This window comes from Malania oleifera, chromosome 3, assembly GCF_029873635.1.
Source record: "Malania oleifera isolate guangnan ecotype guangnan chromosome 3, ASM2987363v1, whole genome shotgun sequence".
In the NCBI taxonomy this organism is placed as follows: domain Eukaryota; kingdom Viridiplantae; phylum Streptophyta; class Magnoliopsida; order Santalales; family Ximeniaceae; genus Malania; species Malania oleifera.
In genome coordinates, this window is record NC_080419.1 from 88,715,254 (window position 1) to 88,732,452 (window position 17,199).

Here is a 17,199-nt window from a genome sequence, read left to right on the forward strand (position 1 = left end):
TAGCTCGGGAATAGCTAATCCTGCCCAGATCCAGCCAAAACAATCCTAAGCCAATGCATAATCATTTCACCTCATTTAAAAAAGGATTCACTAATTTCAGAGACCCCAAATTCTTGTAGATGGATGAGGATATTTTGTATAATCTGAAAACCCCAGTAAGCATGGATACTGCTCCTAAAATACTCAGGAACTATAGTAAGATGCATATGATTCTCACTGAAAGAACCAAAAAGAAAACCAAACCACTATCCATCAATTACCACAATAATTACCATTCGCGTTGGCCTTGGTTTCCTTGACCATAAAAATACAGAAAGCATGTTATGAGTGTAACGAATTATAAACTTATTTACAGCGGAATCACCCAACGAGCATATACACATCTTTTTACTTACATAAATCATCATATTCTTGTACTAGAATATAGACACTGACCTTGCCCAAGATTTAGTTCGTCCAATTTTTATAGTAGAAATAGTCAGTACAAGCCCCTAAAACTAGATCAATGATTTGCTGTTTGGGGACACATTGATTATAGCAAATTTTCTAGTGTCAGGGGGCTTCAGTTAGCATAATGAGCTACCGAGCAGTAGCTGAGCCAATACCTTCTTTGAAAAGGATATTTGGCACAGATGGGCGAAACCATGCAGGGTTGCCCGCAGACTGACCATCCAAATGTTGAGCATCACCTTGTATTGCAGTGCTTTGGCTCCTCTTTGCCTTTGATCTACCCATTTTCTTTCCAACAAAGAAGCCAAGTTTCATGGCTGTAAATAAACCCAATGCAATCAGAAGTGGCCTCACAGCCCAGTGAAAATCCTCAACGTGTTGATATTTATTCACCAACCCATGACAAGTACCAAAGGAAACCACTTCCACTTCCGCTGGATCAGCCAAGAAATTGCTGCATTCCTCCCCAAAAGACAATATCCCAGGAAACTTGATGACAAGGCAACCATTTGGTAGGACCTGCTGAATCCTCCCTGTTGCCCAAGCTCCTCCTCTTTTACGAGGCCATTCAAATCGGGGGCTTAGAACATTGGCCTTAAGCCTCACAAACTGGCCCACACAATAAGATTCTGCCATCTGGAGTTCAGATGAATTTCCATGCCAAAGAGTTTCTGCCCCTATAAATCCAACAGCCACGCTTCCATCGCGATGGACAGAATGCAGAATGCCCACTGGTGAGTGCTTCTTGTCTTCCTCCTTCACACGTACCCAATCCCCAGCAGCCAAGCCAAATGTCACCCGTTCTAGTGTCAATATATGAACTCGCAATGGGTCATGGATGCCAAGGACCCTCACAAGAACAAAACCATCTCGGTCAGTATCACGTTCCAAACCCACAACTGTTCCTTCTGGGACATCCATGCTTTCAGGTTTAAATGAGTTTAGCAACTTTCTTGAACGCACCGTATCACCCACTTGGAGATGATCCTTCATCAGGAACCACTCATTGTAACTGCTGCTACTTGATTTGTCTACAATTGTTCTGCCCCCAAGACCTGTCCAGCCTCCATCACTGCAAATGACATTCTGTGCGCTGCAAGTTTCTTTTAATCAATATGACACAGAAGAAGAGGTGAAAAAATGAACTATTATTTCTGCAATTAAAACATTTATATAGTATCTGAAAGTTTTGAGACTGAAATGTGTAGTACATTTGAGACTGGTTTGTCGACCTTAAAATCAGCGAATTCCAAAAATATGGCTGATCCAGCATCTAATAACCAAAATGGTTGCTGAGGAACCAATCCTTGTCCACCTTTTCCACAAGAGATTGGCACCCATGGTGCACCATCTATTTAGCTTAGCTTTTGGAAGAACAAATAAAAACATTTAAAAACCAAGGACCTCGGGAGTTTATCTTAGGTTAGAAAACAGACTGACAAGTCAGATGTTAGCAATAATGCTCTGTTAGTTTCTGAAGAGGAATTATAATGATATTTGACAATGGAACAAGAATGAATTGGAATCTTCAGCAAAGCATTAATTCAAAAATAACTTTATAACATAAACTTGTCCAAACTGTATGCATTGCCATAAAAATCAGATGCACTTATCTTCTATGAATAACAAGAAGCATAAATGAACTTAACTCCCACTAAATTCATGTCCAATAAACTGCATATGAAGTTACAACTAACCAGTCAAGGGTCAAAGAAAAATACTACTAAAAATAAGGCTCTCCATATGATATGATTTTATAAGCATCAAATGAGCAAGCTATATATATATATATATATATATATATGTATGTATGTATGTATGTGTGTACGTATATGTATATGTATGTATATATGTATGTATCAATATTTCAAACTAAAAAACTTTCTGAGAGCACATTTGCACATGCCTTGGAAATGAGTTCATCTCTGTTATTGATGAGTTACAGGTCCATCTTCCTTAATAGAGTCACTGTAAATATATCTGTCATAACAACTGAGAGACTTAATGATATGGTAGATCACAATGGGCTGCAACCTAAATGGGTATCTTAAGATTGTTGAGTGGTAGCATAGAATCATAAAATATGAAATTCATTGGGACAGGTTATGGGTGGCACAAATTAAAGGTGAGATGAAAGGGGGGAAAAAAAATTAAACAAAGTTTGGACATGTGCAACAAAGACAACTAGATGCACTGACAAAAAGGAGTACTGATTTGATTCATGTGAACCAAGAGTTCCAGGGAGAAGAAGATCAAGAGGAACATGAGTTCAGACAATAAAAAGGATTTAATAAAATTTAATTTAGCAGAATGGAAAAAAAAAAAAAAAAAGATCCCTATAGCTAACACCAAACCGCCAATGCCTAGTTGGTGTTGTTGATTCAAACCGTCAAAGCAGTCAAAAAAGTGGGAACCATTTTAGAGATTTTTGAATAAGGTAAGAAGGGGAAAACGATCATAAAAGAGAGAGAGAGAAAAGGATAGAGGATATTCCAAGAGAATGGTTTTTTTTTTTTTTTCATGTTGGAAGTGGATCATCATTTAATGAAATTTCTAGATCATCTTTAAAATTTAAAAATTGCACAATTTTCATAATTATGGATTTTATGGAAAGGTCAAAATTTTCTTGGGTCATGTTTTTAAATATGATCTTTGAAGGGAAGGAATATCATGCAGCATATACAAATGAAAGAAAAAAAAATATTTCTTGTAAACTAGAGATTTGGATCCCTCCCCCTCACACTAACCCTAAAAAATTTGTCATGGGTTTACAATCTCTCTTCCTAGTCCTCTGTTGACTGTCAACTATACATCATAGGGGTAAGCATTGGTTTTGGTCAAACCAAAAAAATGATTAAATCAATTGTAACTGGTCAGTTTGGTTCAGCTTTAAAATTTGTCAATTCAGCTACAGTTTAAAGTTGACAAATTGAGTTCAGTTTGGATTGCAGTTTGGAACATGTAAAAATGCCAAGTCACCAATCCGGTGCATATATATATATAGTATTATATGTACTGGATATACTGCACTAATTTTTATAGTATATTACTTTCATGTTTGGAGATAGATTTTGGTTTTTAATTAATTTTTAGAGTTGATGTCTATATTATGATGACCTCTGCTGACCTTTGATGAAAAACTGCAAATTATGTTTTGTATGTGCTTTGTCATAGACTACGTGTTTTAAAGTGCTTTGTTTTATATTAACTAGTGTGCACATGAAATTAAATTAGAAGTTAAACCCTCAAACCAACCCAAACCATGAATGATCAGCGTGATGGTTCAGATTTGGCTGGTTCAGTTTCAATTTATAAATTCTGCACACCGACAATTGTCAGTTTAATTTTGATCTCATAGTGAAAATGACCCAAGCCGAACAACAATTACCCCTACCAGTTAGTCTTGTTAAGACAATTGAACAACTACCTCCACCATTCTATACAAGGACTTCCTTGAATCAAAGCTGACGACTAGAATAGGTTTACAGGCATCCAGCCAAACTCAACCTAAACATAGGCTACCCTAGATTTCTAACTGAAGTGTAAAACTTTCATATTATTTATCTGCATATGCACAACCATATGTAGTGTAACTGTGCAAGCACAAAGACATGCTTAATCTATAGTAAATTTCAGGTCGTCATCCCTGATGAAATGCCAAGTGAATTGATCCAAAGTCAAATCTCCCACATTATAGGTTGAGCCCCAGAAAGCATGCTAAAAAATGAATAGGCAGAAAGATTGTTAAGGGTCATATTAAGCCTACTATTTAGTCCTTGGGCCGTCCCACCTTTTTTGAGACCGAAAAAGGATGGCACTTGGAGAATATGCCTTGACGGTTGGGCCATCAACAAAATCATAGTGATAGGTTTTGGATTCCTTGCTTGGACAAATAAGTTAGATTAGTTAGCGAGATCTAGGCTTTGATTGAAATTGGATCTAGCACCTAGGGGTGTAAGTAAGTCAAGCTTACTCGCGAATTATTCGGACTCAACTTGTCCCCTAACTTGACTCAACTCGATTCTACTTGAATTCGAGTCCATTGAAATAATTGAGTAGCTCAAACTCGAATAGAATCGAGTCAAGTCCAGTTCAAGCTCCTCAAGTATTTTAATAAGTTTGAGCTCAATAATAGTACTCGAGTCAAGTTTTGAGTCTACTCAAGCTTTTTAATTTAATTATTTTATATTATATGCCATATAATATATTTTTTACAAAAATATTTAATATTATATATTTATATATGTATTTAATATTAATTTATAATTGAGTCAAACTTACTTGAGTCGAGCTCGAGTTTTATGAACTTGTAGCCAAGTCGAGTTTGAGTTTAACAATTACGAAATCAATCGAGTTCAAGTCAAGTTCGAGTGTTAAACTGTATCGACTCGACTCGACTCAACTCGAATACACCTCTAATAGCAGCTATCACTATATTAGGATACAACTTGGAGGATGAATAGAAAATTGGGCTAAGAGCGACTCAACTCGAATACACTCCTAATCAGCTATCACAAAAATTTTGTCAAATATTTTTATCACCGAACACTTATGTAATTACACTAACAAAAGAATTTGAGTGCTAGACATGCTAAATGAGTCGAATTTCTCCAAGACTACTCTTTTGTTCTTAGGCATTATGCAGATGCTAAGAATAAGCCTCTGATGCTTTTAGTCAAGCCCTAGCACTTTTACACTATCAGTGCTCATTAGTGGGCACTGATTGTATAAAGGACAAGTTTTTTTTCCTGAATTCGGTATCATTTTCAAAGAGGTGCAAAATGATACCATCATGATTCTATTGATTTTGTGGTTAGTAATGGTTGTTTGTTTAGAGAGACTAAAGACTACACTCCATTTTGGTATGGATAAGATCACTCCAGTTGAAGATAGGTTTAAATTTCAATTGACCCTCCTTAAAGAAAGAGGTGTCTAGGATCATGTCCCAATGTAACACTTGCCAATTAGCAAAGGTTAAGAAGCAGAACATTGGGCGATAAACTCCTCTTCCACTTCCTAATACACCTTGGGAGGATCTTAGCATGGACTAATTTTAAGTTTGCCTAAAACTATTAGGGAGTCATGATTCCATTCTTGTGGAGGTTGATCAGTATTCAAAAATAGCCCATTTCATTTTTTGTAGTAAAACCACTGATGCGCAATAGATAGCCAAATTCTTCATTCATAAATTTGTTCGGCTCCATGGGTTGGCCAAACCAATAGTCTCTAATAGGGATGCTAAATTTGTTAGCTATTTTTAGAAGACCTTAAAGAAATTGTTTGGCACCTAGCTAAAATTTTCAATTGCTTTCATCCTTGGACTGAAGGCTAAACCAAGTCGGTTAATTGTAGATTGTGTGACCTAATTAGGTGTGCAGCAGGGGATAAGCCAGAAACCAGGGAATTGTCGTTACCTTTTGCATAATTTGTATATAATAATTAGTGAATTGGTCTATTGGAAATAGTTCTTGTTGAAATTGTCCATGGATATTCCCCTCACACCCTGATTGACCTTATCCCCTTGCCACTTGATCCCTACCCATTAGTGTCAGCTGAGTCTTTAGCTCAACATATTACTGTTTCAAATTTTAGGTAGACAAAAGATTGCTATGAAAATTGCACAATAAAAGCTAGCTGCTGATTATCACCACAGGATTAAATAAGGGTGACTATGTGATGATACAAACATTACCACAAGCATTCTTTTAACAAGGCTCATGCTGGTGCTTCTAGTTTGGGCCCTAAATGCTTGCACTTGAACTACCACCCAATATGAGCATTAGTCCTATTTTCAGTGTTAAGACTTAACCCCTTACCAAGGCATTTTTAAGCCTCTTGTCGTGCATGCAGATATAGTATCCTGTATCAGTTCCAGTTCCAGTGCTTCCATCTGTTCCACCCTCTCTAGTAGATCATGTTGAGAGCATTTTAGAAGATGAACATGCTACATTTACATAAAGGTATAGACAATACCTTGTGAAATGGACCAATTGCCCAACTTTCAACTCCATATGGTTCCAAGGATGAGTTGTGTCACCTAGATCTGGATCTATTGGAGCAGTATATCTGTCTTTCCTTTTCAGCGGCAGCCTTTTATCACCACAGGGGAATTGACGAGATCACACTCGGTGATATCTTTGTCTCTACCATAGGCGTAGACATATTATTGTGTCTTTATGATTATCTAGGGTTTTTATGACACTTTTGGTCAGGATCCAACTTGGGTACCATATTGTAACACTTGGACCCACTGCCACAAAATTGTCCACTCTGAGGTGAACCCATCATGACTTTGAAACACATTGTATCAATTGGACGTCTCAAACCCACATATATAGCCAAGGCCCTTCTTCTCAGCCCAAAACCAACGCTCTTGGGGCGAGGAGGAGTCCCACATCAGTCAGGAAGGAGAAGAGCCTTGGCTATATATGTGGGCTCGGGACCTCCACCTATCACAATGTATTTTAAAACCATGATGGATTCGCCTTCAAAGCAGACAATATCATGGTGGTGGGTGTAGGCATTACAGTATGGTATTAGGGCTAGATCCCAACTGGAAGTGTGGTGACAACACATGCTAGGTAAGGCATGTCCTGGTAGAATGGGTTACCCCGCCATCCTATGTCTTGTGGGGGTAGGAGACAACCTAGAACTAAGGTTCTTAGAGATTTTTACTTAGGCTAAAGGCTTGATGTACAACCTTGAAGGATAGATTGGAATATTGAGCATTTAGATATAACTGAGTTTTATCTTCATTTCTTATTCTATCTTTGAATTCCTACTCTTTTCTCTTAATTTCCTGCATCCTTCCCTTGTGCCAATAGGTCCTGCATCAAGTTTACAATTTCCTACTTGTGCTGTTGTGCAGCTTGATAAGTCCGCTCTACAAGGACACGGATATGATCTATCCAATCCTCTTAGGTCCTTATGGCCTTTATTACCCTGCCAATTCAGTTCTGTCATATCAGTTCAGAGTGATACGCTTTGGTTCTATCACCGATTCCAACTGGTCTAGCTCAGTTAACCTTGCTGGTCTGGACCAATTTAGGGAACAATATCAATTGAATAAGATGGATAAGTGGTATAATATTGAAAAATAAATTAAGAAATGAACATATTCGTGGTAAGTTAGGTGTAGTTCCTATAAAAGATAAGATAAGGGAGGGATGACCCAGATGGTATGGACACTTACAACGTAGGCCACATAGTGCACCTGTGAGGAAGAGTGACTTAGTTACTGTAGGGGGTAGTAGAAGAGGTAGGGGTAGATCTAAAATAACTTATGAGGAGATAGTGAGTAAGGATTTAATATCCTTGAATCTATAAAAAAAAATGGTCCATGATCGCATAAATTGGCGCAAAATGATTCATATAACCGATCCCACTTAGTGGGACTAAGGCTTGGTTTTGTTGTTGTATCAATTTAATAAGAAGGAAACCCAACCCTTTCTTTTCTCAACTGTTACTCATGAGTGTGCTAGCCCTCTCCCACTCACAGATACTCATGTCACTCATGCAGATGAAGATGGTGAAGGGTCAACATATAAGCTCAATGATAAAATAATGAGGCGGGAGGTTATATGATGAAGATGACAATGAGTTTGTTGCTGGTTGAATGACGGAAGAGACTGCAATGAGCTCCACTGATTGTATCATTGACAACGAGGCGGTCAGATTCCATGGCAACAATGATGCTGAGGTCATTGCTAGTTGAATGATGAAGACTGCAATGAGCTCTTCTGATCTGGTTATGGTGGACAACTGGATGGCTGGATGGAGGGATTTTTGGTGGTTTATGGGGGATGACAATGTGAGACAGAATCAGAACTTGGGAGGCTTCTACACTGAACGAACACTCAGTAGTGAGGATTGTGGCAGTGGAAGTGCGTCTTCAACTTGCCAATGATGACATATAGGGACAGTTGCTTCTGGCCTTCAGCAACGAGGGTGACAACTTTGGCAAGGTCAGGCAATGGGCTGAAGGAGATGTGTGCTGGCAGCTGTGCACACAGTCAAGATGGTGCTGTTTGTAGATAGTAGTTTGGTGGTGCTCGAACAACGGCGATGGTGCAGCAATAAGCTATGACACCAACTGTCTAGGTTCTGACTCCTCACAAGGGATAAAAAAAGATAATAACTCAATCACAATTCATAATATTCCAATCTAAATAATATCTCCTACAATCACATTTATAGGCTTAATGTGCTTCGGGAATCACATAATTAAAAATAAGGAAACCTAGTAGAACTTAAATACTACTTTCCTAATATCTAGATACATAAAATCTTCTAAATGACCAAAAACTAAACCACTAGAAAATATCTTGAAAATTACAAAATAATAATAATAATAATAATAATAATAATAATAATAATAAAATCTTAAAATTGAGCAATTGGCTCCAAGTAGCTTAACCTTGCTAATACGTGACTTCTTGATGTTCCTCATCAAGAGAGTATGTTGTTTCCAATCAGCAACCTGAGGAGACAATAGGGATGGTCATAGCTGAATTAAGATTCCTTTTTCCCTGTATTTTTTATTTTTATTTTTTTGCATTTGAGAGGGAGGGGGGGGGGTTCCTACTACAAACCTCAACAAATTTTATAGAAACATATTCTTCTAAATTTTTAAAACACAATGAATGAGAAATCATCTCATTTAATATTCCCTAACAAACAATGAAACACAGAAATTTAGTTTCTTCATTAAAGACATTCTTCAACAACTTTTTCCTCATTGTTTTTACCTATTCTGCAAATGCATAAAGAAACTTGTGCAGCAGATGACTATAAATAGGTATTTCAACACAGAGCAATATAATATGTTGGCCAGATGATGCAGGATGGCATCAAGGATCTGTAGCCATGAAAGATAGGAAGAAAGGGGAAGAAGGAAGAGGGAAGAGAGGAGAGAGGAGATACAAGGGGGAGTCGCCCATTAACTTCTCAATTCAAATTCATCAACTACTACCTAACATGGCTTTCACACACTATCTATAAGAAAGTCTCTGACACATGAAATTACACATATCCCTAAAACTAAATGAAATAACAAACACATCTCTAAAATACACAAACATTACAAACAAGCCCTCAAATACACATAATCCTAAATAAATTTCACTAAACACTCAATTAACTACTAACTAAACCCAACAATCCCTTGACCCAATTCTTCTTAATTATTCTCCAACAAGGATGTTTCGAAGGTCTTGGTTCTTGTCCTACATCGAATCTCCCCCATTTAGAAAAAATTCGGCCTCGATTTTTGAAATTTTGGAGGATCAGAACTAAGAAGCAAACTTGGACTCCTCGAAAGCTGGCGTTTGAGTGATACAAGAAACCGCGTTCCATTGGCAGCACCATAGACTTGTGTTAGCATCAATAAACACATCAGAAATGACAAACTCAAGGACAGGAATGTCTAAAAGACTTTAGATGTCTTCAAACACATTCATTTCCTTTTTCGTAGTGTCTTCAAGTTGAAAAACTTTGACATGATCAATAATCTCAAATTCTTTGTCCTGGTTGGTTGGTAGAGCAAGCTTCAAAATGATTTTCTTCCCATTATAATGGAAGACCTATGTATTTTCATGTGCTTGAGTCACACCAAAATCATCCAACCAAGGAAAACCAAGGAGTACATGTCCACTATTCATATGAATGATATCACACCAAACATTAGCAAAATACTCACCAACTTGGATAGGAACCAGACATCTTTCACAAACATGTAGAGTCATCAACCCAAAATATCTCATAAGGCTCTGGATGAGGTTCTAGATAAAATTGCATACGAGTGAGCCCATTTATGAAAACCATAATCATAGGACATCTTCCATCAATGATGATTTTGCAAGCATTTCCTCCACACTTGAGAAAGGTGTGAAAAAGCTTAAAATTGTTCCCTAAGTATGACAAATGGTGTTCCTTTTTCCAATAATTTGTCACCATGTTGCAATTATATATCATATCACCAAAAACCCTTAAACGAGTTGCTAACAATCCCTAATCTATTATTGCAAATCACAAATCGGATTCCCAATGTTCAAGAACTATCTTCACTTCAATTTACAAGTGGCCCAGAGTCCATGTTGAAATTTTTAAAAAAAATCACAAAGAAAACTCACAAACATGGCAGTGCAAATTTTAATTACTGACAGTAATAAAGCCAGGCTCCATAGTGCTGATGGTTCAAGTGATCCTTCAATTTGTAGCTTTCTATATCAAAATATCACACTTGTTCACAAAATATCATGTATGGAATTAAAATATCATGCAGCAAATCAAAATCTTAGGAGAAAACACCAAATTCTCATGGCTGGAACAATTTCTTTCGAGTTTGACAGTTGCAGGAAGTTCTGAAAACTATTCTCATCCACATCACTGGCGCATGAGGTGCGTGAGTCGCCGGCAGCGAGTCTCCAACGATGAAACTTCAGGTGAAGATAGGTTAGGGGGTGACGATTGCAATGATGGTGGTGGTGTGATGAGAAAAAACAAAGGAGGTTGGGATTTTGGAGGGGGGGTCAGCTGGAAATGATTCATCTGGCACATGGGGGCCCTCTGGTGGTCGGATGGCAACTAAATTTTAGAGGAAATGGTTTCAGGGGGTTTTGATTATGATGGCGTCGGAGGTGTTGCAAAAAATATTCCAGGAATGAGGTGTTCAAAAGATGAGGACATGACTGGAAAATTCTGAAAAAAGTTCAGAATTGCTTTTCTTTTTTCTAAAATTTCAAAGCAGAGAGGATGGTTGAAGGGGATGAAAACTGGGATTGGGATTTAGAGTAGCAAAGGGAGCAAGACAGAATTGGGGGAGAGAAACAAAGAGAAGGGAGGAGAGAAGAGGAAGAAGAAGAAAGAAAGAGCAGCAGCAGAGGGGCCGAGAGAAGTGACAGAATGAAGAGGAGAAGGAGGAAGGAAAGAAGAGGGGGAGAAGAAGAGTGAAAGGGGAAGATAGGGGAGGAAATGAAAGAATGGAGATTGATTTTGGCCTCTGACACCAAATGATGCAGGGGCAGCATCAAGGATTTGCAGCCATGAAAGATGGGAGAAAAGGGGAGAAGGAAGAGGGAAGAGAAGAAAGAAGAGATGCAACGGGAATCAACCATTCACTTCTGAATTCAAATTTATCAACAAGTACCTGCAACATTAATTTCACACACTATTTATAAGAAAGCCTCTAACACATGAAATTAAACATATACCCCTTAACACTATATGAAATTACAAACATACCTCTAAAATACAAAAATATTGCAAACAATCCCCCAATTACATATAATCCTATACTAACTAAACTAAACACACAATTAACTACTAACTAAACCCAACAATCACTTGACCAATTCTTCTCAATTATTCTCCAACAAGGATCTTCCCAAGGTCTTGCTTCTTGTACTACACCAGATTAACTCTTTAAAAAGAAAATCATAGTTGTCGTATTTAAGAACTGTGTCATGAACTATGGCATGATTCCACGAGCATACCAAACTAGTGTTGAATCCCATTTTTGCTCATTGGTCTTAAGGAAGTACCCTGGTCTTCCTAACCGGCACATAACACTCAGGAGAAGTTAATCCTCAGTCAACAAACGTTACACTGGTACTTATTTCAAAATTTTTAAATTTCTTATTTTACTAGTGCCACATTATGATGACCAAGTTGACGCTGAGAAAAGCATCATAAAAGTAAAACATACTAGCCTTCCTACTCAGCTACTAATTTCTTTTCCTGTAATTGGAAAATTCCTATTTGAGGATGAAAGTGAATCAACAACAACAAAACCAAGCCTTAAGTCCCACTAGGTGGGGTCGGCTATATGAATCCTTTTCCGCCTCAATAGTGTAAAAAACAATATTTCCTCCCAATATCTTGCAAACCTAACGATATATAAGACATTCATGTCATGTGCCAAAAAACCAGATTAGCTCAAACGGGAGAGGCTTAGCACAATACTCATGCTTATCTAGTAACAGTTCAAAACATTTATAGTCAACAAACAGATCTCTCCAGGTGAAACAGATTTGGCACAATAAATTCATATCCACAGAAAAGTCCTTGACCAGTCGAATTAATCATCTACTTGTTCTATTATCTTCTTTATTAATAACAAAAATCCAAGGAACTACCCAGGCCATGTCCCAATGGGAGACGGCCAAGATGAATGAAGGTCAACTCCTTAATCTATCAAAATAAATGTCTATATGAAGAAAGTTCAGTATATCCAGAAACTTCAGAATAAGGTCTATTTGGTGCGCAACGCTTTCCCCTTAAAGAGGGCCCAAGTAAGGTACATGGTAAGCAGCCCTAACCCCTTCCCAATTGGAACTTGTGGCCACTGTATGGATAAGAACATACATGAAAGCTTCAGAACTAAGCAAAAATGTAATAGAGACCTACCTTTTAAATGCCTGCAAAATGTCTGAGATTAAAGGACGACTTCTGAAGTCATACATAAAGCAACCAAGAATAACATTCTCAACTGCAGGAGGAAGGCCGCCTGGGAAATGTGGTTTTTCTTGCTTTGTAACAACTGAATGATAAATTTCTTCAACTGATCTCCCAGACCATGGCTGAACACCAGTCAACATCTCCAAAATGCTGCATCCAAACCCCCATGAATCAGTCTCAAAGGATATTGGACCCCGTACTTCTGGTTGCCATTGTTCTGGAGCCATGTAGTTAGGTGCTCCAAGTCTTCGAGCTATGTCTGAACTTGGCAATGGAATACCAAGCAGTAGGTAAGGAATCCCAACATCTCCAATAATTGCCTTGTCATTTTCAGTAAGAAGGAAGTTAAAAGGCTTGAGATTAAGAACTAGAATCCCTTTTGAGTGTAGCTCCAAAATTCCCTCAGCCAAGTTGATCCCATACCTGTAAAAATTAGAGCACACACTGAGGACTGCCAGTCTAATGCTTAACTATAAAATGTACTACGACGGGGAAATAACCAAGCATATTTTTATTGTCCTTTAGACCCATGTCACCTCAAAACATCAGTCAATGAAAGCTTCCCCCCTTTAAGACGACACAATCTGTCACCAACAGATCCTTCATAGAATTTCATGATAATGCATATCTGCAAGGACATATGGGCTGTGTTTTAGTAGAATACAAGCCAGACAGGTGATAAAATTGTCTATTTAGTACTTCTGAATATAAACACAAGATTTGGGCATTCATATAAGCACGCGTCACCTTTCCACCTATAACTGAAATACCATGCAACAAATAGACACCATCTAATCCTTGACACTTGAAAAACAAATCATCAAACTTTTCCAATATGGTCTTCATGTGATCCTCCTGGATTGGATGTAACATCTTCACAGCCACTTCATGATACTCATCATAATCTTCAGTTGATTGATGATGAGTCGCTAACCAAACATCACCAAAAGCGCCCCTCCCAATTCTGTGTCTAAGCTTCAAAGTTGAAGGGTCAATCCATGGAGTAATCCGGTTTGGTGTTGCTACAACAGTCCTGAGGTGATCAGGATCACCTTCAAAAAGTACATACTCAAATGAAGCTGGTGGTTGAGCAGCAACAACTTTTCCAGCCATTTCTCCTGAAAAAACATAAATTGATCATTAAATGAAGACCCACTAATAGACCCAATATAAAATATTAAAATATTATAAAGAGAGAACCAAAAAAATGCCGAAAATTTTCACTGACATTCATTAATTGTAAAAAATAATTTTAGCAGACTTATGTTGGTGGTTTTTTCTTTTTCAAATTTTAAATAAAAATATACACGTGTACAATACTTCCAAGTTGGATTTGCGCTTATAAACACATAGAATATCTAGCAATTTCACTGCACTCAGCACTCTGCACTCAGACATGCTTACCTACAGACAGCTGAGGAAAGGGCAATTAACACACATGAACCAAATTCACCTAGACACTGCACATTAGCTCAATCAAGCAGTCTATAAAATAAAAACCCTGTTAGAAAAAGGCAAAAATATGATAAACATTGGCAAATGGCATAAGTTAGCTAAAAAAAAGGGCTGCCTAGAGCACAAAGCTCCCACAAATGCAGGGTCCAGGGAAGGGGCAAACCACGATGAGTCTAGAGTACACAGCATTACCTTGCATTTTTGCAAGAGGCTATTTCCACGCCTCGGACCCACAAGACAACAACTTTACCGTTGCACCTAGGCTCCCTTTGAAGTTAGAAAAACAAATAATCATAAATTCATAATAGAAAAGACATGAGTGAAGTTCACTGCATTCTTCTTTTTCCTGAACTCCAACTAAAATCATGCTATGGGGACAGAGAAAATAAAACTATTTTATGTAGCTACCAAGCATTATCCAAGATGTTCCCCTTCATAACAATACTCTCCAGTTGATTATTTGGGCAACCCCCATCCTGATCCAAGAATAAAACAGAAAAATAAAAAATGTAAAACATTTTTAAAATTCTGATGAAGAGAAATATCCAGGAAGTATGATAAGTAATATTAGCTGTTACAATATTTTCAGTTGGCCCAAAAACCAGGGGCAAATATCCTGAATGCGTTTTTTTTTTCTTTGCCAAAAGAAGAGAGAAATAAAACACAATTTTATATGCTTCACATTCTTTTGGTTTTCAAAAAGGAATGAACTCACATCAACTAAGCCAAATAGTTGCACCATGTGAGCTTGAGTTTAATGCTTTTGTTTTCCAGTTCCCAAATAGTGTAGCAAGAAATGGTCCCAACTAGTAAAATTATGATTCAAAATTTTTATTTTTTTTCTTGGACATTAAAATGAAAATTATCTTTTTCTTTAGCAAAACCAAAAGGATCACAACTGAATTAATCATACTGTAAGGGTACATAATCTAGGAAACTGGTTACTAAGCTTCTTTTCACAAGCACTCACTTGTCTTAAGAGCTCTGTAAAAGATTATTTCCTCTACGTGTTTAGTTTCACTGTATCATATAGTAAAGACTAAACAGCAAACATTTCAAAGAAAAATTAGGCAACTAACCATGATCAGATGAATTTAAACACACAGATAAAATCTATGCGGTCAATTTTTACCAATGGACCCCCTCCCTCCTCCCGCAAAAAACAAAAAATATTGATTATGCAAAAATAATCAGCATTCACAGCCACCTCCATTTATGATACGTTTGGTTACCTAGATAATGAGCCGCAAAGGGCGCCCCCTCCCCGGGGCGGGGGATCAAAAATCCTAAATTAGATTTTCATTTCTGAGGAACCTCAAAAAAGTGTAAAAGGATCCTAGTTGACACGACTTTATTCACTGCAAAACTGAATAAGCAGTATAAAGACTCGAAAGCTTCTTTTCCTGCTCAATCTCCTCAGCAATCAAACAGACATCACATAAGTTACAGAACGCAGAAGCCCAAAAAACAGAATTACCGGATCGTGGAATGCAAAATAGTGCAAATTAAACTACTTACAGAATCAGACACAGTGGCTATGCAAAAGTGAAGAACAACCGGTAGAAGAACAGTGACTGAGATTTCGACAAATTGAAGGCGAGGTATACACATATGGTCTAGGCAGTGGTCATGTTGGGATTAAAAGCTCAACGGGTATCTGCCCAACCGAGAAAAAGGGGAGAAACAAAGAACCCAACTATTGCAGAGTTGAGAGGAAGGAAAGGGTCCAAAGTGGGGAGGGAGGCGAAGGGGAAGAAAAGCTGCACAAGAAACTTCGGTTTGGCATCCAAGGAAGAAGACAGATACAGAGTCACAGACGCATGTGTGTGTGTGTGTGTGTGTGAGAGAGAGAGAGAGAGAGAGAGAGGGGAGGGCTGGGGAGCCAGAAGGTTGGACTGATGGTATATGTGAAGGCGGAGGCCCAGAATTTTTATAACTAATAATAGAAACATTATGGATATCATTGTCAGACATCCTCTGGTGAAGTTTCCTACTTGGATTATCAAATAACCTACAGCCCCTCGCAAGCCCAATCCAACACCTTAGTTAAGTTGAAATAATGCAGAGTGGAAATTTGATCATTCATAAAAGTAGACTAGAGCTTTTGAGCTTTTGGAAATGGGAAATTGTCAGTGGCCTTGACAAGTTCCTTGGATTTGATTAAACCTATGACAAGTCTCTTTCATGAATTTTATTATTATTATTATTATTATTATTATTATTATGATTCCAAACTTATAGGTTTGAGTTACTTGACAATCTATCTGTCATTCCACATCTATATTTGATCTTAATGTTCCAATCCAAGACTTATAACACAAAAGATCAATACTCTAACAACTAAATGTGACAAAAAATTTTGACTACTAAAATTTCCTTCTTTTCCTCCTCTAGGCTCTAACCCATCTCTCATCCATATTTATGCTAAAGACTAATATTAAAAATTTATGACTTTAGTGATCAAAAATTATGGCTTTAAATGCGTGGTTGGAGGCACTAGAATAGGGTTAGTCAAGTTGGAAACAATTGTTCAAATACCAATCTCTTTCATATTAAGAGAAATCAATGAGTTTCTTATAAAAGCTAATCAGCATCTTATAACAGTCAATACACAATTATTATTATTTGTTTAGAAAAAATAAAGGTGAAATCATTATCTTAAGAGGACAACAATTTTTTCGCAATTAATTTGTGTTCCTTTCCCTTCTTTTCTTCCTATCCTAGCTCAACATATTGACTTTGACATCAATGAAGATTTTCTAGAGTTGCCCTCCGTCTTTGAATGTATTCACTTATTTTCTTGGTATTTTGTGCTAGTGTTACAGGAGTTTACCTTGA

The 17,199-nt window shown here is 37.5% G+C and overlaps 1 protein-coding gene across 3 annotated transcripts; it reads right to left on the reverse strand.

Moving 5' to 3' along the window:
* Positions 1-232: 232 nt before the first annotated feature.
* LOC131150711 (uncharacterized) lies at positions 233-16,293 on the reverse strand. 3 transcript variants are annotated; one of them, XM_058101600.1, is made up of 8 exons: positions 15,880-16,238; positions 14,770-14,837; positions 14,554-14,628; positions 14,311-14,391; positions 13,654-14,024; positions 13,443-13,534; positions 12,856-13,329; positions 233-1,543 (listed from the first exon to the last, which is right to left on the reverse strand). In XM_058101600.1, the coding sequence occupies exons 5-8, from the start codon at positions 14,017-14,019 to the stop codon at positions 580-582; spliced, it is 1,896 nt and encodes a 631-aa protein (XP_057957583.1). In that variant the 5' UTR covers positions 14,020-14,024; positions 14,311-14,391; positions 14,554-14,628; positions 14,770-14,837; positions 15,880-16,238; the 3' UTR covers positions 233-579. The 3 variants fall into 3 exon arrangements, with proteins under 3 accessions (XP_057957583.1, XP_057957582.1, XP_057957584.1); XM_058101599.1 differs by lacking the exon at positions 14,311-14,391 and having other exon boundaries at positions 15,880-16,293; XM_058101601.1 differs by having other exon boundaries at positions 14,311-14,366; positions 14,554-14,837.
* Between the last annotated feature and the right edge of the window lie 906 nt (positions 16,294-17,199).